Genomic DNA, 26,055 nt, shown 5'->3' with positions numbered 1-26,055 from the left:
GTTCTCACTATCTCCACCTCCTCTCTGGGGTTAGTCCATCCACCTTCTGATGTATAGCAGCATGGGTCTCTCAGGTATCCTGAGGTGCTGTGTGAGTATCCTCTGTTGATCATTGAATGTCCATTCAGTTGTAGTTCAAAGGGGAAGAGACAAAGAAAACTGGTCACTCCACCATTTTTCTGATGTCACTCTCTGTACAGCATATTCTTATAAAACCATTATTGAATTTCAAATATATATTTGAAGTTAAAACAATTATTTTTTAAAAATACTTTTCATAACATAATGAGCAGCAAAATTGACTATTAGGAAGGCAAATCTTGTTTTACTCTCCTCAAGTTTTTCAGAATAGGCTTTCAAAGCTTCAGAATTTTGTAAAATATTTTGAATAGTTCAGTCTTTCTGAAAATTCCAGTACTTTCAAAGTACTAGAATTGACAATCTTTAAAATGTCAATTTTATTTTATAAAGTATCAGCTTTTCATTGTAGACTAATAGCAAACATCTTGTAAAGAAATGTAAGAAGGTTAAGATATATTTTATTTGCACTTGAAGAGTTAGTTTCAAAGAAAAGGGCAGCACTGACTGGAGTAAGGAAGTATTTGAGTGTATTTCCTGAAAGGAGTTAAAATGTACACACACACACACACACACACACTTCAAAAACAAAATTTCAACAGTGAAGCTATTGACTTTTTGCAGCAATACTTGCTTCAGTTTGAGTGAGGGTCATTCTGCTTGAAAATATAATAATTTTAAAATCTTGCCTACCTCTAGTGATCAGAAACGTTTAATGATGCTAACCTCCAGCAGAAATTCTAGTTTGTTCCTCAGGGGTGAGTGAATTCATGGATCACTGGGTCAGGGAATGGTGAGTAAAATGTACGTCCCTAGCTAAAGAGTTTCATAAGTAGTGCCTGGAAATGTAGCAGTTTGTATGGGAGAAAATTTCTCAGTTATTTTCTCCCCCTTTAAGTGGGAGAGGATGGCTAGCGTGGGCTGGAGTTGGATAATTTTCTTCTCTCATGGAAGGCTAGAGCTGGGTGTCATTGGGGATTTCTTTACTCCCATGTGGAAGGTTAGAATTGAAAAGAGCTCAGTATTTCGCTTTCCCCAGGTCAGTCTGATAATACTCCAGAAGGTTAGGCTTTGCTTAACTAGCTTCTTCTGTGGGCAGGCTTATTTAGAATAATAGAGTGCTTTGGCCTCTTTCAAACTGATTCCTTTTCCCCTCACTTGGTTGGAAGCACAAGGAGATTTTTCTCTGATATTTACTGTGAAAACATGGTCAAACTCCTGGAGATAAATTTTCCAAAAGTGTATGGAGGGTACCCCCATGACTGTGTCCCCCTGGAGTTTTTAATTCTCTGAGTTGTCCCCACTGAGGCTCCAGCAATTCATAAATTGCAGTTCAGGTTTTCCTATCCTGGCACTGTTTCCTGCTGCAGCTTCCGCTCATGAGTGCTCTGTGAAGCCGACTCCCTGTGTTGGCCTGTATGTCTCTCCAATCTTGGCGGCAGGGGTTTGCTCTGTGGCCTCACCTCTCTCATGGATCCTAGAAGATTTGTTGAGTTTTCAGTCTCTTCAGCTTTTTGTTTGTAGTTGGGACAGAGTGGCAACTTCCAAGCTTCTTACATGTAGAATTGGAAACTGGAAGTCTTGCTAATGTGTTTTTAAACCCACTTATTGAGTACTTAATTTCAGTTACTGTATTCTTCAATCCTAAAATTTCATTTTGATTCCTTTCTTGTTTCTAATTTTCTGTAGAAATTCTCAATGTTTTCTTTTATCTCTTAGCATATTAAGCATTTTACTTTAAAATCTTAATCTGAAAACTCTGTTATCTTGAACATCATTAGTCTGCTTCTATAATCTATTGTTTCTTTCGATTTTCACTCGTTTTTTTCTCTTCATGTGTAATTACTTGATTCAGTATGATATATTGTGTATGAAACACTGTACAAATAATTTGATGACTTTTTATTTCTTTTCAGAGATGAATTACTTTTGCTTCTTGTAGGAAGCTATGGCACTAGTAATCTTCAATCACCTACATTCATTTTCAGAGATTTAGATGATTTAAGGATGAGCTAGGGGCCGGCCCCATGGCCGAGAGGTTAAGTTCATGTGCTCCACTTTGGCAGCCCAGGGTTTTGCTGGTTTGGATCCTGGGTGTGGATATGGCAGTGCTTGTCAGGCCACATTGAGGTGGCATCACACATGCCACAACTAGAAGGACCCACAACTAAAAAAAAAAATATACAACTATGTACTGGGGGGATTTGGCAAGAAAAAGCAAAAAAAAAAAAAAAAAAAAGGATGAGCTGCTAGATACGGGATTGTCAGTCTAATTCTGGCTTGTCCCTACTTCTAGGATGTAAGGATCCACTTCATCTTTATTTAAACCAAATAATAGCAATATATCATTGACATGTATTTTTGATCAAAATAATTATTTAATTTTGTTTTGTAAATAATATATAGTACTAATTTATTTATTTTTTGTTTAAAAAATATCTTAATTTTTGCATAAAAATTAGAAAGACACTTTTTTGTAAAAATAGGTTTTACTTATGTTAAGAAACTAATTTTCAATAAAAATATTATATATACTTTTTGTTATTGTATTTATGAAAAAAGTTCTGTTAAAGGACCTTAAGCTTTCATCAAAATTTAGAAAGAGTCAGTGGCTCAGAAGAGTTTACTCATCATTTATCTGGATTGATTTCAACTTCCCAACACCTCCACTTCACTACTGCAACCATCTGTTAAGGGCTAACAAAAAACAAAATAATTTAGGGTTACACAAATAAACTGTTCCACTACTAGTAATGGTGAACTATTTTGTTGTAGACCAAAACTTGTACCAAGAAAAACTGGGAAGACAAAGTTGGTTTCAAAACACTGGGGAGCTATCATGGCACTGAGGACTGAGGCACATGGGGTAGCAACATAAGCTGTAGGATCCGTGAACAATGATCAGCCATTCTTCCCTCCCTCAATTTCTTGGAATTAGGTAATCCTCAAATTCTTGATATAATCCCAGAGAGAGACAAGAATCCCAAGAATGACTTATAGGGAATTTCTTATCAGCCAGTGGCAACAGAAAACAACAATAATAATCTGATAAATCAAAAATAATCTGATGCTATATGTCTTGTACATCTGGGTTTATAGACCGAGGATATCTTGTACACAATTGTGTGGATCAAATATCTGAGTCTAAATATCTCCTAAAGACAGTGCTTGACACCTACTGTTGACTTAGTTGTCTTTATCTAAACAAGGGAATCAAATTGGGTCTACTTCAATTATGGATACTCATTTTCAAAACAGCAACCCAATGCTGCTTTCTTGGAAAGAGATTTGGTTCAAATTGCTGATTCACCTCTCCTTTAAAAGCCAAATAATAGCAATAGATCATAAAGAGGTATCTTTGATCAAAAGATTTCAATCAGAAACAGAACAATATCCACTTTGACTCTAACTGTATGTGATTTTATTTTTAATCCATGCTAATTATTATCTCCTCCATTGATAGTTTTACTCCTTGGTCAGACTCAAACATCTTACTTTTTGTCTGCACATCTGACCTGAGCCTACTCACAGTTCTGCTTTTGCTCTGATTTGTCATTCTCTCTTTAGATTTTTGTTTCACATAATATTTTATTTTAGTGTCTCTCTCCTTTTCGCCTTTGCTCCTAGCATCTCAGTACTTTTTATTCAAAGGGATGCCACTGTAATCTAGAAATGCATTTGGGACAAAGAAATGGAAAGTAGCAAAGAGAATGAAACACAGGGTTGCCAATGGTCAAGATCAGAAAGTGACTAAGAGAGCATATATTGGAGATGAGCAAGGAAGTAAAGAGGTCTTTAAATTGCTTTTCCTCTATATAGCTGAGGAGGATGTTTTCTTTTCCTGGATCATCAGCTGACTCAGTCCTTAGGTTTGTGTTTCTTCATGTCTAGGAGAACTGGGAACAGACGGTGATGTTTTATAACCACTTCTCCTTCTCCCCTTATTACATCTCCTGGGGAAAATTTTCTGCATTTTAAATTCTGTTCTTAACGTCTATTTCATTATTAATTATAACTATCCTATCACTTTAAAAAAGCCTGTTGAGTTCAGTATTTATATTCATAGTAGATTTTTTTTTATTCAAGACTGCTCACTTGCGAATATGGAGATGTTTGTGATGTTAATAGAGAGAAAGGTCTACATTCTAGAGATGGTTGGCAAGGAAGGATTCCCCAAGCTCTTGAATAATGATAAAGAATTCACAGATCCTGCCTCAGATGTTATAGAACTTCAAGCTCTCCCTTACCTAATCAGGGGGATTAAAAAATATTGCTAACCTCTACCCAATATTGGTCTTGATGCAATAAGAATGTTCAATCACTTTTGCAGATAAATTCCAGAATCTTCCGTTTTGCAGTTACATTTCTGAACAATATCCATGAGTCTGTATGAAATTTACTACATCAACTTCTTATCTAAGCCATATGTATTCAATCAGACTTTTGCTCACTCCCTAGGATATGGTTCAACACATAGATGGAGGCTTATATAAAACCCAATGTAAAGGTGGTTAGGTAGCACTTAATTTAATTAAGGTCTACAAATAAATTTCTTTTAGGGCATATAAAATATTCTATTTTGCATGCTCGAATGAATAGAAATCAGAGAGAGAAAATTCACCTCAAGAACTAGAACAATGATCTGAATATTCTTGTCAAAGTTCTCATGAACGGTTTTGGGAATGTTTTTCAGTTTCCTCTTTTATTTTTCATGCTATTTTTAAATCTGGGAAACTTTAGTCCAAACCACAACTTCTGCCTTGAGATACACTTTATGTTGGAAGTCTCTTGGCCTCATCAGAATGTTTAGCCATTTGTCTCTGATCTCTGGCCTCTTTGAAAGAAGCCAGATCTCTGGGTAACATCTTCAAGGGAGAGAACAAGAGGCTCCTGGATCTTCTGAACATAGGGGCCCACATAATGGTGCAAGAAGGGCAATCTCAGGGTAGAGGTGAGTATTCCTTTTCTCAGTTGTCAGTATACACTTCTACCTATCTCTATCATCTGAGATGATGGGACATTTGCAGAGAAGAGGCAGACAACGGATAGATTGAAGGAATAGAGATTAGACCTCAATAGTAGGGTCATGGGAAATTGAAGGAAGGAATAATTCATTAGACCCAGAATCACTTGAAAGAATAAGAAACCAAATATTAATACAGTGGTATGAGAGGTGGGAGACAAAAGCGACATTCTGAGAAAGACAGGGAATCAATGGATGAATGTAGTACGTAAGAAGAAGGAATAAGGAAATAGAAATTACAGTTGGCTGAGAGTGAATTTTTCCCAGATTGTTTTGGACTTCAGAGCTACTACCTGGTCATTTATTCTGGGGGAATTTCTAAGCTCTCTTCTTGTTTTGGGTTTTTAATCACTGTGAGATTCTTTGTCTGGTTTCTTCAATGCTCTAAGCTTCTTAGGAACTCTGGCTTCCTTTCCCCCTAGTAACTGCATTTGTCTCGCTGATCTTACAGAGAAAGCAGCGTGGTGGTTCCAAGTGAGGCTCTGGTCTGTTGCTCTGATTTCCATAGCACTCATTGCTGCTTGTTTCATTTTGAGCTGTGTGGGTAAGTTCTTCATTGAGGTTCCACTTCTCTTGATCCCTTTCACTTTCATGTTGTATAAAGATTCCCTAATGTATGTTCTCCTTTACACCGTTAATATGTTAGCTCTTACTTGGAATGCCATGCTTTCTGGATTTCTTCTGCTCCTCCTCCATTTTCTCCTCTTCCCCAATCTTTCGATAATTGACTCTGCATCCAGATTTATTTCACCTGGTTTTATTAGTATTTTCCCAGTCATGACCTTACATATGAATGTGTGTTAGTTGTAGACATTCTTTAAAACATCATCTTCCACTACTGGGTTCACTAATGATCACATGTTCTCTAGTCACAAAAGCCCTCTATGGAGAGTGCAATTATAATCGTTTTTATAGTCATAATACTTTAAATTAAGATCTTTGATTTTCATGTGGGAGTCTCTCCCAATATGAGAGGAAAAAGTATTCAAATGAAATATTTGAGATATAAGAGAATAAAATATTTCTTCCCTGTTCTGTTTGTCATTAAATAAATATTTCAAGCTTACTTTGTGAGAATTCTCAAAGAACTTTTTGCTTTCTAATCTGCAATTTGGTTCTGTATTCACTGGTAAGGTGATTAAAAATAGTTATCAAACAGTCAGGGAGGGAGTAAAAGTGACTTTCTATTCAAATAGGCCATGTTTTAATTCCTTCTGAGATATAAATAAATCTCATTGTCTTTATTAAAACGCAAATAACTATCACCAAAGTTAGATCTGCTCTACATTTCATAGGCAACTGCCAGGGAGAAAAAGATTTAAGAATAGTTATTTCATTAATCAAGGGGAAGCAGATATTCAGGACCCCAAGATAGGCTAAGAGAAAGGTAGAAAGGTTTGCCAGTATTGAGCTTCAGCAATAGAAGGACAAGAAAGAAATGAGTGAAGAATGAAGTCAGACCTGAGATAGAGCAGGTTGTGGTCAAAGTTCACCCTTGAACATAAAAGTTAGTGTTCATTTGAGACACTGAAATGTCTCTAAATGTTTAAAGGCTTCTCTTGGTTGTTATTTACCCTGTATGTTTATCTGTAGCTACCAGTAGTCAGAAATTTTAGAAAATATCAAAATAACTTGCAAGCTTGCTTCAGAATTATTAAAATTAAGAAGAAGCAGACAGCCAGTGAATCAACAAATATTTATTGATTATTTTGTGACACTCGCTATTTGAGGTATTTGTGATTAATTGATGTAGAAAACAGAAAGGGTCTCTGTCCTAGAATTATACAGCTTAAAATTCAATGGGGAAAGAGCTAAACATAAATTTGCAGGCATGTAAACAAACAAGATAAATGAATATAAGCAAGCAGTCATTTAGCATGGTCATTATTTGGCTTGCATAGAGAGAAGAGAGTGGTGGTGGTTGGAGTTAAGCCATCTTAGCCCAGATTTATAAAGCATATGGCTCTATAGTAAAAGAATGGATGATACTAACCCTTCTTCTTCCTTCACAGTGACTTATTTTAAATGTGACAGAACTGGCAAAAAGCTGTCTGAACTACAAACACATTATTCAAGTCTAACCTGTTTCAGTGAAGGGACAAGTGTGTCAGGTAAGGTGTTTCAGTGTTTAATCTGACTTTGTCTTTTCTCAGCAAGAGGTCAGAGTTAGCTCAAGATCAGTTTCTTCTTTCTTTTTTTTTTTTCAGTACAGTCTCTGCCTAGATGTCTTTGGAATATCATTAAACTTAAATGTTCATATCATGCTCTAGATTTGCCCTCAAAACAATCCTCCTCCAGACTTGATCTCAATAAATCCTACCAACATACACCATGTAGTGTGCTCAACCCATCCCTAGAAATTATAATCCTCTATTCACCCTTATCAAACGGATAAATTTCCCTTTTTGGTATCTAAGATTCCCAGTTAATAATGCCCAACTCCATTCCAAGTATCAGCTTTATTACTGGTCAGTTTGGATCTTGGACCATGGCTCAGGATGAGATTGCTCCCACTCTAAAATGTTGACCTAGTAACTGTATGTGGAGAGTTGGAAGAGTTGAATTTCACTATGTCTAGTGAAAAAACTCAAAGAAAGGCAAAGTGCATGTTTGCAGTGGTCTTTATGGCCTTACTCCTTTCAAGAAAAGAAACCCAAATAAATGCCACATGCTGGCTATTTCAAGAACTAAATAATTCATTCTTCTGCTCTTGTGGAAAACACATGAAAAATAAAGAGAGGACAGACTTTTCTTTGTATTTCCATGAGATGTTTGAATTTTCCCTTTTTTGGTATTTGGCAAGAACATGGTCCATGAAGGTGGTGAAAAATGATTTTCTCTGCCCTCTCTGACCTATGATTTTCTTGACACATTGGGGTTCTTTGGTCAAACAATTGTGGAGGTGGCACTTCTGAGGAGGAAAACGTAATTCTATCAGGATTGTCTTCTTCCCATCTTTTTTTTTTTTAAAGTAATTTTATTGGGGTTATAATGATTTATAACAGTGTATAATTTCAAGTATACATTATTGTTTATCAATTCCTGAATACACTTCATTATGCTCACCCTCAGTAGTCTAATTTTTATCCATCACCATATACAAGTGCCCCTTTGTCTCTTTCGCCCAACCCCCAACCCCCTTCCCCTATGGTAACCACTAATCTGTTCTCTTTATCCATATATTTGTTATCTTTCACATATGAGTGAAATCATGTAGTATTTGTCTTTCTCTTCCTGGCTTATTTCGCTTAACATCATACCCTCAATGTCCATCCATGTTGTTGCAAATGGGACAATTTTGTCTTTTTTATGGCTGAGTAGTATTTCGTTGTATGTGTGTATATATATATACACACATATATATATATATACACCACATCTTCTTTATCCATTCGTCTGTAGAAGGGCACTTGGGTTGCTTTCACATCTTTGCTATTGTGAATAATGCTGCAATGAACATAGGGGTGCATAAATCTCTTTGGATCATTGATTTCAAGTTCTTTGGATAAATGCCCAGTAGTGGGATAGTTGGATTGTATGGTATTTCTATTTTTAATTTTTTGAGAAATCTCCATACGGTTTTCCATAGTGGCTGCACCAGTTTGCTTTCCTACCAGCAGTGTATGAGTCTTCCATTTTCTCCACATCTTCTCCAACATTTGTTGTTTTTTTGTCTTGGTAATTACAGCCATTCTGACCAGTGTGAGGTGGTATCTCATTGTAGTTTTGATTTGCATTTCCCTAATAATTAGTGATGCTGAGCATCGTTTCATATGTCTGTTGGCCATCTGTACATCTCCTTGGAAAAATGTCTGTTCATGTCCTCTGCCCATTTTTTGATCGGGTTGTTATTTTGTTGTTGTTGAGTTATATGAGTTCTTTACATATTTTGGAAATCAACGTCTTGTCTGAAAAATGACTTGCAAATATTTTCTCCTAGTTGATGAGTTGTCTTTCCATTTTGTTCATGGTTTGCTTTGCTTTGCAGAAGCTTTTTAGTCTAATGTAGTTCCATCAACAACTACAACAAAGTTTCAGGGTACACAATCAATTTAAAAAAATCAGTTGCATTCCTATACACTAACAATGAACTAGCAGAAAGAGAAATCAAGAATACAATCCCAATTACAATTGCAACAAAAAGAATAAAATACCTAGGAAGAAACTTAACCAAAGAGGTGAAAGACCTGTACACTGAAAACTGTAAGACATTATTGAAAGAAATTGAAGAAGACATAAAGAAATGCAAAGATATTTCATGTTCATGGGTCGGAAGAATAAGCATAGTTACAATGTCCATACTACCCAAAGCAATCTACAGATTCAATGCAATCCCAATCAGAATCCCAATGGTGTTCTTCATGGAAATAGAATAAAGAATCCAAAAATTTATATGGAACAACAGAAGACCCCAAAGAGCCAAAGTAATCCTGAGAAAAAAGAACAAAGGTGGAGGCATCACAATCCCTGACTTCAAAATATGCTAGAAAGCTATAGTAATCCAAACAGCATGGTACTGGCGCAAAAATAGACACACAGATCAATGGATCAGAATTGAAAGGCCAGAAATAAAACCACACATCTACGGACAGTTAATCTTTGACAAAGGAGTCAAGAACATACAATGGAGAAAGGAAAGTCTCTTCAATAAATGGTGTTGGGAAAACTGGACAGCCACATGCAAAAGGATGAAAGTAGACCATTATCCTGCACCATATGCAAAAATTAACTCAAAATGGATTAAGGATTTGAATGTAAGACCTGAAACCATAGAACTCCTAGAAAAAAACGTAGGCAGTACACTCTTTGACACTGGTCTTAGCAGCATCTTTTTGAATATGATGTCTACTCAGGCAAGGGAAACAAAAGAAAATGTTCTTCCCATATTTTGAAGGCACTTCCACAACAACTGGAGTTTTAAAGAATACCTTCCTGGAAGCAGCAATGGACACTTTAGCCTTTGCCTTCAGAATGCTCTGAAATGAATGTGACAGAAATAGATATTAATTAAATTAACTCCACATCTGTCTAGCAAAAGAGACTGCAAATTTACTCCCTAAATATATCCAACCTAAAACTATGGTCAACCAGGCTGTTCAGTACAACCAATCCAAATTACAGATAAGTTTATATGATAAAATTATTTTATATAACGCCGTGTCAGCAAATAAAAGTACCAAAATTTTAACAATAGTCTTTTGAATTATTATTACATTGAAAAGAAAAAATAAAAGTTCAAACACAAAATTTCCATTTTGATTAAAGTTAAAAAATAATTGAAATCCACATTGTAAATTCTCCAATTTGTTTCCCACTCAGTCCCAGTCAGAGTTGAGACGTTCAGATGTATGGGTGAAGTCAGTTTCTTCAATAGGCCCATGCTCCGTCCAGACTCGTGATCTTCAAACTGTTTTGCTTGCAAACTCCCCCAAACAGATTTTCAAAATTGTTGTACCCTCTTATACAATTAATTTGACATAAAAATTTTTTCTCATTTTATAGAAGCAAAGGCTTTAATTTCTGGAACATTGTAAATATTAACATTTAAAAAACAAAACTGTTACAACTGTTTTTAAAATGTATCTATTAATGCCTAAATACCATTACACCTATCATCTATTTTTTTAAAAAAGAGAATAACGTATTATTTAACAGTCAGATGTTTTACATCATTCTTTTTCCTCCTTGGACTAATACATCACGTTCCCCCATCTACCGAAAAATGTAAATAAGTCTGTCTAATGGTTTTATGTCCTGTGGAACATTAGGCTTTAAGTGTTATAAAATTTCTTCTAGATTGACATCTTACAATTATTGTCAGGATATAATATTCAAAACATCACAAATTTATTACAAATTTTGATAACTTATTACTAATAAAGTAAAACTGTATTGGAAGCCCATCTCTTAATGTGATGAATGAGACGTTAGAAAAATGCAATCAGATGTACCCATTATTGAGTAATATTATTGCTAGAATGAGATAGAATTCAATATCAATTCTATTCCTATTTTTCCATTTAGTGACACAATCTAATAAATCTTATCTAAATAAGTAGATAGGAATAGAAAGAGCTTTCTTAGAATATCACCCAATTTTTTGAAATTTTTCAGCTATTTGCTGAAAATCAACAGTGTTCTATTATCAAAAATTATTTGTAATGGTCTGTTAACTGAGAATTTGATTAGATTATTCTTCAATGTTGTTGAAAGTAAAGAATAATAAATGGAATAACTTGTGAAAGATATGTTATTTCTCAGTCCATAGTCATTTGCATTCTCAATTTTGGGAAAGTACATCAAAAAAGGCTTTTAGAAGTAATCAAATGACTTTATACTTGTCTTTTTATACTTACAAAACACCTTGATCAGTCCATTATTCTCAGAACAATTGGGAGGATAAAATATTGTTAATTTCATTATATATTTTTGAAAAATACTTCCGTTCATTGCAGCTTTCAATATTTTTGTCAACTTTAGAGCTGAAGATTTAGCATATTCAATGTATGAAAAAAGTTTGCATATATAACTTAATTTGCAAAGCCAATTCCCACCATTAAAACAGTCAGCCAAATTAGGCTTTTTAAATGAAAAAATACACTAATACATGCTTTGAGGAGTATTATAAAAATCAATCTTTAATAATGCACAGAATGCAAAACTAAGATAGATTTCTAAAAGTGGCCAATATTAAAATGATATAGCTATGGTATATTTTATTCATTTTGTAATATTATAAAAGGAAGAATAGGTTTTAGGTTGTTTCTTGTCATTTAATGTGTAATGATGTAACAATATAAAAAAATGAATAAATGGCTGGTCTGGTGGCGTAGCGGTTAAGTTTGCACTCTCTGCTTCAGCTACCTGGGGTTCACTTGTTTGGATCCTGGGTGTGGACGTACACACCTCTTATCAAGCCATGCTGTGGCAGGCGTCCCACATATAAAGTAGAGGAAAATGAGCATGGGTGTTAGCTCAGAGCAAATCTCCCTCAGCAAAAAGAGGAGGATTGGCGGTGGATGTTAGCTCATCTTCCTCAAAAAAAAAAAAAAACCAAACAAAAAAAAGAATAAAATAGAGCTACATGTAACAACATGAGTGAATCTTAGCGATGTGGAATGAAAACTTAAGCCCAAGAAGACCACATATATTTTAATGCCTTTTAAAAAATTCAAAACCCAGTAAGTCTAAACAACTTATTGAGTATACATATATATATATTAAAATTATATATATATGTAATCAAATATTTCAGTGGATTTAAATACGGTTACTAGAGATGTTTTTAATCTTAGGAGAGTGGCAAACTGGTGCTTCTAAGGGGAAAGGAGAGAGAACTGATATTTGTTTAAACTCCTACGTGACTGATACTGAGTAAAAATTAGTAATAGGTAATATGCATGAGCAATTATTCCACCTTCTGGACCTTTTAAAGTGCTTCACACATATTACGTGATTTACTCCCTTTGAGGTTGGCACTGTTATTATTTCTATATTAAAGACGAAATAACTGAGGCTCAAGAAGGTTATGTAATTTGTCCAAAGGCATACATAATAAATGGTGGAGCCAGAATTCTAATGAAGCACAATTCTCATGACTACCCTGTGAATAATTATCATTTCCATTTTAAAAACCTGAGGCCCTGTGGTTCACCCAAGATTACTAAGCACAACTGGTGTTCCAGATACACCTGTGTTAGTCATTTGCAACTCTCTTTGAACTTGGTGCTTCTAATGTACAAGAGATACGAAGAACAGACAACAGACAAACATTGATAACCATTTTTTTGCCAAAAAATCCAGAGCAATTCTTCAGGTAAACCTTAGTAAATATTGAGGATTCAATGTTAAGAATGTTGACTTAAAAGCAATTCTATGGCCCAACATTATATTATTCAGGGAATAGTAAATATATGAATTAAGAAGCCTATCTCTAGAAACAACCACAGATCCTTGGAATTTTATGTGTATATAACATCCTTCTTTGCTCCTGTTTATCTCATCTTGCACTTTTCTCTTTCATGCAACCTAGAAAAAGTCTGGGGATGCTGTCCAAGTACTTGGAAGCCATTTGGTTCCAGCTGCTATTTCGTTTCCACTGAACAAAATTTTTGGACCAAGAGTGAGCAGAACTGTGTGGGGATGGGGGCTCATTTGGTGGTGATCAACACAGAAGCAGAGCAGGTACTTCTGTTTTACTTTTCATTAAAATTTTTTTTAATTGTGGAAAAAGTAACACAAAATTTATCATCTTAACTGTTTTTAAGTGTACTGTTCAGTAGTGTTAACTATATTCACACTGTTGCAAAAAGATCTCTATGAAGTTTTCATCTTGCAAAACTGAAACTCTATATCCATTGAACAACAACTACCCATTTCTCCCTCCCCCCAGCTCCTGGCAACCACCCTTCTACTTTCTGTTTCTTGAGTTTGACTATTTTAGATACCTTGTGTAAGGAATTATACAGTATTGTCTTCTTGTGACTGCCTGATTTCACTTAGTATAGTGTCCTCAAAGTTTATCCATGTTGTATCATGTGACAGGGTTTTCTCCCTTTTTGAGGCATAATAATATTCCATTATATATACTTATACCACATAATGTTTATCCATTCATACATTGATGGACATTTGGGATGCTCTCACCTCTTGGCTATCATGAATAATGCTGCAATGAACATAAGTGTGCAAATATCTCTTTGAGGTCCTGCTTTCCATTATTTTGGATATATACTTGGAAGTGGGATTGCTGGATCATATAGTAATTCTAATTTTAAGTTTTTGAGGAACAACCACCTGTTTTACATAGTGGCTGCACTATTTTACACTCCCACAAAGAGTTCTCAAGGGTTCCAATTTCTCCACATCCTTGACAACACTTGTCTTCTTTTTCTTTAGTTTGATATTGGCCATCCTAATGGGTGTGAGGTGATGTTTCACCATGGTTTTGATTTGCATTTCTCAAGTGATTAACAATATTAAGCATATTTTCATATAGTTGTTGATCATTTGTATACCTTTTTTAAAGAAGTGTCTATTTAAGTCTTTTGCCCATTTTTTTATTATTATATTTTTATTGAGGTATAATTGACATATAACATTATATTAGTTTCAGGTGTACAACATAATGATTAAATATTTATATATATTGTGAAATGATCACCACAGTAAGTCTAGTTAACATTTGTCACTGTACGTTGTTACAAAATATTAAAATCCTTCACCCATTTTTAAAAATTGGGATGTTTGTTTTTTTGTTATTGAGTTGTAGGAGTTTTTATATATTATAGATATTAACCCTTTATCAGATATACGATTTGCAAATACTTTCTCCTATTCCATGGGTTGCCTTTTTACTCTTGATTATTTCCTTTGATGCACAGAGTTTTTAAGTTTGATATAGTTACATTAGTCTCTTTTTTTCTCTGTTCCCTGTGCTTTTGGTATGATATGCAAGAAATTATTGCCAAATCCAATGTCATAAAGCTTTTCCCTTACGTTTTCTTCTAGGATTTTTATAACTTTAGGTCTTACATTTAGGTCTTCTATTTTGAATTAATTTTTGTATATGGTGTAAGGTAATGGTCTATCTTCATTCTTCTGCATGTGGATATCCAGTTTTTCCAACACCATAGTGGAAGAGCTTATCCTTACCCTGTTGTGTAGTTTTGGAACCTTGTTGAAGATCATTTGGCCATATATGCAAAGGTTCATTTCTGGACTCTGTTCTGTTCCATTGGGGTATATGTCTGTTGTTATGCCAGTATCATACTGCTTTGAGAGCTATAGCTTTGTAATGGGTTTTAAAATCACAAAGTGTGAGGCTTCCAAATTTGTTCTTTTTTTTTTTCAAGATTATTTTGGCTATTATGTGTCCCTTGAATTTCTATATGAATTTTAGGGGTTTTTTTTCTATTTCAATGGGAAAAAAAACCCCCAAAAACCCCACCATTATAGTTTTGATAGGAATGGCACTGTAGACTGCTTCGGGTAGTAAGGACATTTTAACAATGAATGACCCCATGAATGACCATGGATATCTTCACATTTATTTGTGTTTTCTTTGATTTCTTTCAAAAATGTTTTGTAGTTTTCAGATTACAAGTTTCTTGCTTCCTTGGTTAAGTTTATTCCTAAGTATTTTATTTTTTCAACGCTATTGTAAATGGGATTGCTTTCTTAATTCTTTTTTAGATTGTTTATTACTAGCGTATAGAAATGCAACTGATTTTTGTATATTGATTTTGTATCCTAAACCTTGCTGAATTTTTTGTTAGTTCTAACAGTTTTTCCAGCTTTAAAGAGATACAGTTGACATAAAATATTATATAAGTTTAAGGTGTACTATGTGATGATTTGATACATATATATGTTGCAAAATCATGACCACAAAATGTCAGTTAACACATCCATCAACTTACAAAATTACCATTTTCTTGGTGGTGAGAACATTTAAGTTCTACTTTCTTATCAACTTTGATGTAGGCAATACTGTATTGTTAACTATATTCACTGTGCTGTCTGTACATTAGATCCCCAGAACTTACTCATCTTATAACTGGAATTTAGTACCCTTTGATTAACATCTCCTCATTTCCCCTACGCCCTCATCACCTGGACCACCATTATCGTCTCTGGTTGTATGAGTTTGGCTTTTTTAGATCCCATGTGTAAGTCAGACCATACAGTATTTGTTTTTCTCTCTCTGACTTGTTTCACTTAGCATAATGTCGTCTAGGTTCATCCATGTTGTCACATATGGCAGCATTTCTTTCAGTTTTATGGCTGAATAATATTACATTGTATATATATACACCACATTTTCTTTATCCATTCATCCATCTATGGACATTGGGTTGTTTCCATATCTTAGCTATTGTAAATAATACTCCAATAAACATGGAGTTGCAGATCTACCTTCAATATAGTGATTTAATTTCCTTCTAATATATACCCAGAAGTGAGATTACTGGGTCATATGCCAGTGCGATTTTAAATTTTCTGAGTAACCTCCATAGTGTTTTTCATAGTTGCTGTACCAATTTACATTCCCATCAACAGTGCACACAGGGACTCTTTCTCCACATTCTCAACTGCATTTATTATCTCTTTTCTTTTGCTATTAGCCATCCAAAAGGTGTGAGGAGATATCTCATTGTGGTTTTGATTTACATTTCCATTATGATTAGTAATGTTGAGCACCTATTGGCTATTTGTATGCAATCTTTGGAAAGATGTCTATTTGTGTCCTTTGCTTATTTATTAATTGGATTTTTAAACTTTATTTCCCTATGTTGAGTTTGTAATTTCTTTATGTATTTTGGATATTAGCCCCTTATCTGGTAGCTGGTTTGCAAATATTTTCTTCCATTCTGTAGGTTTCCTTTTCATTTTGTGATTGTTTCTTTTGCTGTGCAGAGCTTTTTTAGAAGCCTGGAACCCTGTGTTTCAGTACATAGAAGTTGTGTCTGTAAAATAATGAGAATGTTATAATTACAATAGCAAATTTCAATGTTGGATACATCACAAATATTGCCTGCAACTACTTTTTAATCAAAATAACAACAGATCAAAAAGGTACATATTTGGCCTGTGTGCCAAGGTGGCTCAGATGCAGGTTGTCTCTGCTGAAGAGGGAAAATGGTGCTTGATGGAGCACAGCAAGTGGAGCTGAAAGAGGGGAAGGCAGGCAGTAGATTCTGCCAATATTATCTTTCGAAGATTGAAGATCTCCAGCTGATTGTAAATGATATAATTATAAGAAACTGGAAAATTCACAAATATGTGCAAATTAAACAACATGCTGCTGAACAACCCATGGGTCAATGAAAAAAATCAAAAGAGAAACAAAAAAATATCTTGAGACAAATGAAAATGAAAATACAACAAACCAAAACTTATGGGATGTAGCAAAAGCAGTTACAAGTGATAAATTCAAGTTACAAGTTCATAGTGATAAATGTCTACCTCAAGAAACAAGGAAAATCTCAAATAAACAACCTAACTTTACATTTCAAGGAACTATAAAAAGAAGAACAAATAAAGCCCCAAGTTAGTAGAAGGAAATAACAAAGATCAGAGCAGAAATAAATGAAATAGAGACTAAAAGACAAAAGAAAAGATCAATGAAACCAAGAGCTGGTTTTTTTTAAAAGATAAACAAAATTGACAAATCTTTAGCTAGACTCACCAAGAAAAAAAAGTGGACTGAAATAAATAAAATCAGAAATGAAAGAAGAGACATTACAACTGATACCACAGAAATACACAGGATCATAAAAGACTACTACAAACAATAATACACCAACAAATTGGACAACCTAGAATAAATGAATAAATTCCTAGAAACATACAACCCCAGGACTGACTCATAAAGGAATAGAAAATCTGAACAGACCAATCACTAGTAAGATATCTTAATCAGTAGTCAAAAACCTCCCAACAAACAAAAGTCCAGGACCAGATGGCTTCACTGGTGAATTCTACCAAATATTCAGGGAAGAATTAGTACCAATCCTTCTCAAACTCTTCCAAAAAATAGAAGAGGAGGAAACACGTCCAAACTCATTTTATGAGTTCAGCATTACCCTGATATGAAAACCAGACAAGAACACCAGAGGAAAAGAATATTATAGGCCAATATCCCTGATAAACATAGATGCAAAAATTCTCAATAAAATATTAGCAAACTGAATTAAACAATACATTAAAGGGCTCATACACTATGATCAAGTGAGATTTATTCCAGAGATGCAAGGATAGTTCAACATCCACAAATCAATGTGACACATCACATTACCAAAAGGAAGACTAAAAATCATAGGACCAATTCAATAGATGCAGAAAAAGCATTTGAAAAAATTCAACATCAATTTATGATAAAAACTCTCAACAAAGTGGGTATAGAGGGAAGGTACCCCAACATAATAAAGGCAATATATGATAAGCCCACAGCTAGCATCATATTCAATGGTGAAAAGATGAAAGCTTTTCCTAGAAGATCAGGAACGATACAAGGATGCCCACTCTACCACTTTTATTCAACATAGTATTAGAAATCCTAGCCAGAGGAATTAGGAAAGAAATAGAAATAGAAGGAATCCGAATCATAAAGAAAGAAGTAACACTGTCACTATTTGCAGATGACACGATATTATATATAGAAAACCCCATATCTCCACCAAAAAACTGTTAGAACTAATAAACGGCTTCAGTAAAGTTGCAGAATACAAAATCAAAATACAGAAATCTGAGGAATTTCTACACACTAATAATCAACTATCAGAGAAATTAAGAAAACAACTGCATTTACATCAAAAAGAATAAAACACGTCAAGATATATTTAACTAAGGAGGTTAAAGACCAGTACACTGAAAACTATGAGACATTGATGAAAGAAATTGAAAAGGACACAAATAAATGGAAAGATATTCTGTGCTCATGGATTAGAAGGTTAATATTGTTAAAATGTTCATATTACCCAAAACAATCTACAGAGTCAATATAATTTCTATCAAAATTCCAATGGCATTATTCACATAAATAGAACAAACAATCCTAAAATTTGTATGGAACCACAAAAGACCCCAAATAGCAAAAGCAATCTTGAGAAAGAACAAAACTAGAGGGATAATGCTCCCTAATTTCAAAATATATTACAAAGCTGTAGTAATCAAAGCAGTATATTTTTGTCATAAAAACAGACACAGATGGATGGAACAGAATAGAGAGCACAGAAATAAACTCAGAAATATATGGTCAATTAATTTATGACAAAGAAGACAAGAATATACAATGGGGAAAAGACAGTCTCTTCAGTAAATAGTGTCGGAAAAACTGGAAAGCCACATGCAACAATATGAAACCAGACCACTATCTTTCACCATGCACAAAAGTTAACTCAAAATGGATTAAAGAAAAAAATTGTCCCACTGCAGAAGATATGTTTTCTCTTCCATACAGTGCTAGAGACAACATAAACTCTCTCCATTTTTGTTTTTATTTTATTTTTTTCTCTCTCTATAGTGTTTTCTTTTTTTATACTCTGTGTAGGCAATGTCAAAAAAAAAACTGGATTAAAGACTTTAATGTAAGACCTGAAACTGTAAAACTCCTAGAAGAAAACATAGGTGGTAAGCTCCTTGACATTGGTCTTGGTGATGATTTTTTGGATTTGACACCAAAAGCAAAGGCAACAAAAGCAAAAATCAATAAGTGGGACTACACCAAACTAAAAACTTCTTCACAGCAAAGAAAACCATCAACAAAATAAAAAGGCAACCTATTAAATGGGAGAAAGTATTTGCAAATCATATATCTGATAAGGACTTAACATTGAAAACATACAAAGAACTTACACAACTCAATAGCAAAAAACCCCCCAAAAACCAAAACCAAGCAGAAACCAAGCAGTCCAAGTAAAAAATGGGCATAGGATCTGAATCATTCCAAAGAATACATACAGCTGGACAATAAGTACATGAAAAGATGTTGAATATCAACAGTCATCAGGGAAATGCAAATCAAAACCACAATGAGGTATCACTTCACACTTGTTGGAATGGCTATTATCAAAAAGACAACAAATACAAGTGTTGATAAGGATGTGGAAAGAAGAGAACCCTTGTGCACTGTTGGTGGGAATGTAAACTGGCACAGCCACTATGGAAGACAGTATGGAGGTTCCTCAAAAAACTAAAAATAGAACTACTGTATGATCCAGCAATCCCACTTCTAGTGTTTTTAGCTTTTTCTGGCATTTATCCAAAAAAATGCAAAACACTAACGCAAAAAGATATATGCACCACCATGTTCATTGCAGCATTATTTATGGGAGCCAAAAATATGGAAACAGCCTAGGTGTCAACTGACAGATGAATGAATAAAGAAAATGTAGCATATATATACAATGGTATATTATTCAGCCATAAAAAAGGAGAAAATCTTGCCAATTGTGACAACACGGAGGAAACTTGAGAGCATTATGCTAAGTGAAATAAATCAGAAAGAGAAAGACAAATATCATATAATCTCATTTATGTGTGGAATCAAAAAATACCCCCAAAACTCCAAGCTCATAGAAAGAATAGAATTAGCAGAGTATAGAGGGTGGGTGAAATGGTGAAAGGAGTCAAAATGTACAAACTTCTAGTTATAAAATAAATAAATCATGGTGATGTAATGTACTGCATTGTGACTATGGTTAATAATTCTGTATTGCATATTTGAAAGTTGTTAAGAGAATAGATCTTAAAAGTTCTCATCACAAGAAAAAAATTCTGTAATTATGTATGGTGACAGATGTCAACTAGAGTAATTGTAGTGACCATTTCACAATATATACAAATAGAGAATCATTGTGTTGTACACTTGAAACTAATATAATGTTGTATGCAAATTATACCTCAAGAAAAATGTATCTATTCTTGTTCACTAAAATTAGTTAGGCAATTTGGGAATATGAGGCATTCTTCCTTTCTCTCTCTCCTTTTTAAAATCCTCAATATCAAGCTACAGATACACTTAAACTGCAATGGTAATACCAAAAAGTGAAATGGGTGTTTGCTTTTTAAAATCATTGAAATATATAAAATGCCTTGGCAGATAACAATACTACTCCATGACTAGCAGAGTACTTTTAACAACAGGAATTAATGTCGGGGAAACTTCCTTATGTTTTATAAAACAGCCTTGGCTTAAGAGCAGCCTCTCTTCCACAGACTATTTGCTTTATGTCAGAGAATCTCAGGACAATACACAGGAAATTTTTCTTAAGCCTGCAGGTTCAATTCAAAATCAATTAAAAAATAATTTCATTTACCTCAAAGAAATTACCTACGGGAAAACAATCTAGATAGATCAAAAAGGTAATATAGAGGCCCAAATGGGAAAACAAAAGTAATAATTTTTTAAGAAATGAATCACTACAGTTAACATCTAGTAAGCACTCCTTTATGTTTAACTTTTACAAGTAATTTACTACTTCTTAGAGAAGTACTACTTAGGAGAGTAGAGAAACAAATTTGAATTTTGATAAGCCAAGTGCAATTTCACTGAAAAACAATCAGAAATAAGATGGAACACATCTAAACTTACAAAATTAAAAAATGATGGAAGCTCCAAGAGTGACATACGTTTTACGTGTAAGGAATTCTTTCTCTTGGTAAAGAAAAGAATAAATTCTATTTGCGATGTGAATTCATCATCATCTTGTGATGACGTTGGTGTTTTTGGCCTGTTCTCTTATCCAATGAGCCATCATGTGACTGTTCATCACACCTTACATTTCTTTTCTCTTTAGAGCTATAAAGAGCTTTTATTCTGTTCAGTCTAGAAATTTCAATTTATGACACCCTCTTTTTCTTCATGCAGAATTTCATCATCCAGCAGCTGAATGAATCTCTTTCTTATTTTCTGGGACTCTCAGATCCACAAGGCAATGGCAATTGGCAATGGATTGATAAGACACCTTACAAGGAAAATGTCAGGTGAGCGCAGACTCAGATTAATGAAACACAGGGCCTTGTTTAAATAAAAAACTTAGGGAAATTTGTTAGCAGTGACTATTAATGATAACACTAATAGTCATAATGATGATAACAGATCCTAATAATTATTAAGCTCTTATTAAGTGAATGCATTATCTCACTTAAACTTCTTGAAAACTTCTTTTTCAGAACTCATTTTACTGATGAAAAAATTGAATAATTTGTTCAAGGTCAATAAACTAGTATGATGAGAAACTGAGTCTTAATTCCATGTCTATCTAATTCCAAAGACGGTACTCTTGACCATTATATTTCACTGCCTCTAAAACACATGTAGACACTTCAGTTGAATTTTTATCCAATTAATAAAATTTGAAATATTTAAGTGATAACTATGTTCAGTTCTAGTAGGATAATTATATAACAATACTGTTTATTTATGGCTTAAACAAACTCAGAATTTAATTACACATTATCTTATTTGATTCTCACACAATCTTGTGAGCTATTTGGGGACCTTATTATGATTTCTACTTTTATAGATAAAGAATCTAATACCTGGGAGATTAAATTTCTTCTTTAAGGGTAAAATGAGTCAGTAGCAAAACCAGTCTCTTAATTCCAAAAATAATGTCCTACTCCCACGACCCCCACCCCCTACCATAGATTGTATTCCTTGAAGGCGTGATAACTTCTTATGTCCAGACTCAAGCACCTGACACTCATTTAAGGTAGCTCCATGACAATAGAGAAACTTTGGAAGTTGATAAGAGTATACAAATGAAGGACTGTTTATTAGATGCCACTAACAAAGGAACTGTTTAATAACCTGGGTTAGGGTAAGGGTTCTATATAGAGGAGGAAATAAAGATCAGAGTCTAGGGGAAAGGTCCAAGATTGCTCTGTTTCATAAAAATTTTGCCAGGAGAATGTTAGAGGAGCAACTGTGAATGTGTGGGTCCTCACTTGAGGTTTTCAAGGAAGGCAGTATGAGAAGAGGAGAGCAATCATTGGGATCGTCTTTCATCCTGAACCCCATTCTGTTCAACCCCAACCCTACATGTTTTCTAATCAACCACTATGCATTTATTACAGAAGTGTTTTTACCCTGTGTTTCTCTTTAGATTATGGCATCAGAATGAGCCCAATTTTTCTGCAGAGGAATGTGCTTCAATAGTTTTCTGGAATCAGAGAGGATGGGGCTGGAATGATGTTTTCTGTGATTCTAGTAGGCATTCAATATGTGAGATGAAGAAGATCTACCTATGAGTGAGACTTTATTCATCGATGCCTTTAAAGTTGAGACCTACCATAAAATGACAATTTCCTCTTATAATTTATGTATAATCCTTATCATAGAAGTTCATGGAAATATTTGGATGCCTTTCTCCCTTCATCTCTCTTCTAGCTTCCTCTTTTCCACAGATAGTTCCATCTTTTCCAATGACAGAATGAGCTCTTCCTTCCTTTGTTTTTTTCTTTAATTTGTTATTCATTCTTTTCTTTCCTTTCTTCATACTTCTTTTCACAAACATGTCTTTTGCCAGATATTGCACTATTTGGTCTATTAGAAGATTCATAAGGAGGTAACTTTTGAAAATTATGACCCTCCTTCCTCAAAATGCCATTGAGAAATCCTTTTGATCAAGATGGTGACTGGGACTGCAATCATCTGAAGGCCTGGCAAGAGCTGAAGGATCAACATTCTAGATGTCTCACTCACATGGCTGGAAACATGTTAGTGGCTATTGGTTGGAGGCCTCAATTCCTCACCACAGGGAACTCTCCATAGGGTTACTTGAATCTCCTCACAATGTGGTGGCTGGCTTCCACCAGAGTGACTAATCTAAGAGAGCAAGTAAGGCATCAATGTCTATTATGATCTAGTCTCAGAAGTCAAACCCCATAACTTCTGGTGCATTCCACTGGTCACATAGACCAAACATGATATAATAAAGAAGAGGACTACCCAAAGGCATGAATAGCAGAAGGTGAGAATCATTGAGGGCCATCTTGAAGGTGGGCTACCATAGCAAGATTTTTTTTAAAAAAGATACAAACTATGTATACTGAGAAGGAAAATAATTAAAAGTTGTTTTATACTAAAATTATGTTCATAAAAATACTATAAAGAAAATTAGAAAAAATTGAACTGGGAGAAGATATTTCAAAGACTATGACTAACACAGTATTAATACCAAGAACATATAAGCAACTGTCACAAATCAATTAGAGAGACAAAAAATGGGCAAAATATTTGAAGAGCATTTCATAGAAGAGGTAATACATAATCCAATAAACATATTTATAGAGAGATGCTCAACTTCACTCATAATTTAAGAACTGCAAGTCAAGAACACCATAATTACTATTCTGTACCCATCCTTTTGTTTTTTTGTGAGGAAGACCGGCCCTGAGCTGATACCTGTTGCCAATCTTCCTCTTTTTGATTGAGGAAGATTGTCGCTGAGCTAACATCTGTTCCAATCTTCCTCTATTTTATGTGGGATGCTGCCACAGCATGGCTTGATGAACAGTGCTAGGTCTGCACCTGGGATCCAAACCTGCGAAACCTGGGCTGCAGAAGTGGAGCGTGCAAACTTAACCACTACATCACTGGGCCAGCCCTATTTCATGCCCATTTTAATGGCAAAAATTAGGAAACAGATAATACCAAGAGTTGGAGGAGATGCAGATAAATGAGATCTCTTATACATTGCTGATTTGAGTTTATATTGGTACAACCACATTGGAAAGTACATAAATCTACATTTTTCCTATATAAACATCATCCAGCAAATGCCGTATTAAGAGAGATCTAAGGTCTATGAAATGTGGGTATTAAACTGAAGAGTTGTTCTGTAGGGATAACTTTAAGCTGGGAGAACTTCTGCATAGTATGCTTATATTTTTTGGCACATATATGTATGGTAAAAGTGAAAACAAATCAAGGATTTGCTAAACACAAAGCCCAATATAATGTTTACATTTGGATGATAGGCAGGGGGTGGGACTGGGAGGAGCACACAGGCTTGTGATAGACGAAGTTCTAGTTTTTGTATAGGGCAGTGGTGTTTGTATAATAAACATCAAACACAACAAAATAAAGCAAGAATGTCAAGAATAGTGTATTATGAATCTCAAATTATGATTCAAATGTGTTTGTGCACCCAAAGTCCATATATGGAAGATAATTAATTGGAGACTGGATTAATGAGAATTGGGGGTTTTTGACAAACACTTTTGGGTCCAATATCATACCGCAGTAGTAGTGATTTCAGGATCCAGAAGCAGTTGCCTCCATGCCACAATTCTCTCTCTACCCACAAGAGGCTGGGACACTGGCATACTCAGTCTAGCCACAACAATTACATCTGGAAATCCACAGTTTATGACCTTGGCTATCTGCAGAAACACAAGCAGGAAACTAGCTCCTGCTTCATTTTTACTTCCAAGTCTCACACTATTGAATTTAATTGGTGTTTACAAATTTCATCAGGAAAATAGTTGGAAAGGAGTTTGGAAAATGTACTTCACAACTTTCCATCCTCTGAAGCACTGGTAGGCACAACGAAGGAGAGGAGATAGATGTTGAGTGCTGATTGACTAAATCTGGCACAACTGTGACATGGCATTCTTGAAATACATGGTAAGATTTGATCCAAGCATCTCCATCCACAAGTGAGATGACCCACAGTTTTCTTTTTGGTCCTCTTCTAGTTTGGAATCAGTTTGTGTTAACTTTGTAGAATGAGTCAGAACGCTTTTCTTCTTTTTCTGTTTTCTGAACAGTTTGGTTAAATTTACCGGTAGTGGAGTATCTTAGTCTGCCTTATCTGCTATAACAAAAAATGACAGGAATTTATTTCTCACAGTTCTGGAGGCTGGGAAGTCCATATCAAGTCATCAGTGTAATGACATTTTGGTCAGGGCCCTCTTCCTAGTTCATAGGTGGCACCTTCTTGATGTGTCCTCACGTGGTAGAAGGGGAGTCCAGGGGTCTCCCTGCGGTTTCTTTTATAAGGCTCTAATCCCATTCATGAGAGCACTACCCTTGTGACCCAAGCACCTCCCGAGGCTCTGCCTCCTAAGACCATCATCTTTGGCCATTAGGATTTCAACATATGAATTTTGGGGGGACATAAACATTTAGACCATAGCATGTAGGTACATGTCTCTTAGAAATTTGGTTAAATTTACTTGTAAATTTCTCTAGACTTTTTGTCTGTTTAAGACTATTTCTTCAACCACATACTCCTTTTTGGGAGGGATGATTTGATTTCCCTTTTTTATGATTTTTGAGGCTTAGGGTTTCTAAATCTTCTTAGTCAATTTCACTAATTTTTATTTTCTAGAAAACCATCTATTTCATATTAATTTTTAACTTGTTGGTTTGATTAACTTGCTAGGGCAGCCCACACAAGTCAGGAAAACAGTTTACTTACTAGATTACTGGTTTATTACAA

General features: G+C 34.6%; 1 protein-coding gene across 2 annotated transcripts; it reads left to right on the top strand.

Moving 5' to 3' along the window:
• The first annotated feature begins 4,835 nt into the window (after positions 1-4,835).
• On the top strand, positions 4,836-24,717 carry LOC106837443 (C-type lectin domain family 6 member A). Of its 2 annotated transcripts, XM_070494432.1 has the most exons (6): positions 4,836-5,029; positions 5,553-5,645; positions 7,114-7,212; positions 13,134-13,285; positions 21,474-21,589; positions 22,714-24,717. In XM_070494432.1, exons 1-6 carry the CDS (start codon positions 4,999-5,001, stop codon positions 22,856-22,858), a joined length of 636 nt encoding a protein of 211 aa, XP_070350533.1. In that variant the 5' UTR covers positions 4,836-4,998; the 3' UTR covers positions 22,859-24,717. The 2 variants fall into 2 exon arrangements, with proteins under 2 accessions (XP_070350533.1, XP_070350534.1); XM_070494433.1 differs by lacking the exon at positions 5,553-5,645 and having other exon boundaries at positions 4,846-5,029; positions 22,714-24,708.
• The last annotated feature ends 1,338 nt before the right edge of the window (positions 24,718-26,055 follow it).

Source organism: Equus asinus, chromosome 22 (genome assembly GCF_041296235.1).
Source record: "Equus asinus isolate D_3611 breed Donkey chromosome 22, EquAss-T2T_v2, whole genome shotgun sequence".
Taxonomy (NCBI): domain Eukaryota; kingdom Metazoa; phylum Chordata; class Mammalia; order Perissodactyla; family Equidae; genus Equus; species Equus asinus.
Note: the sequence above shows the minus strand (reverse complement) of the source record. Positions and strands in the feature narration are given on the sequence as shown.

What these genes read in the sequence shown, in the direction of transcription:
- LOC106837443 (XM_070494432.1), top strand. Translation starts at nt 4,999, where the DNA reads ATGGTGCAAGAAGGGCAATCTCAGGGTAGAG. An exon ending in AGGGCAATCTCAGGGTAGAG is followed by an intron (nt 5,030 to 5,552) that starts GTGAGTATTCCT and finishes CTGATCTTACAG; the next exon opens with AGAAAGCAGCGTGGTGGTTC. An exon ending in CCTTACAAGGAAAATGTCAG is followed by an intron (nt 21,590 to 22,713) that starts GTGAGCGCAGAC and finishes GTTTCTCTTTAG; the next exon opens with ATTATGGCATCAGAATGAGC.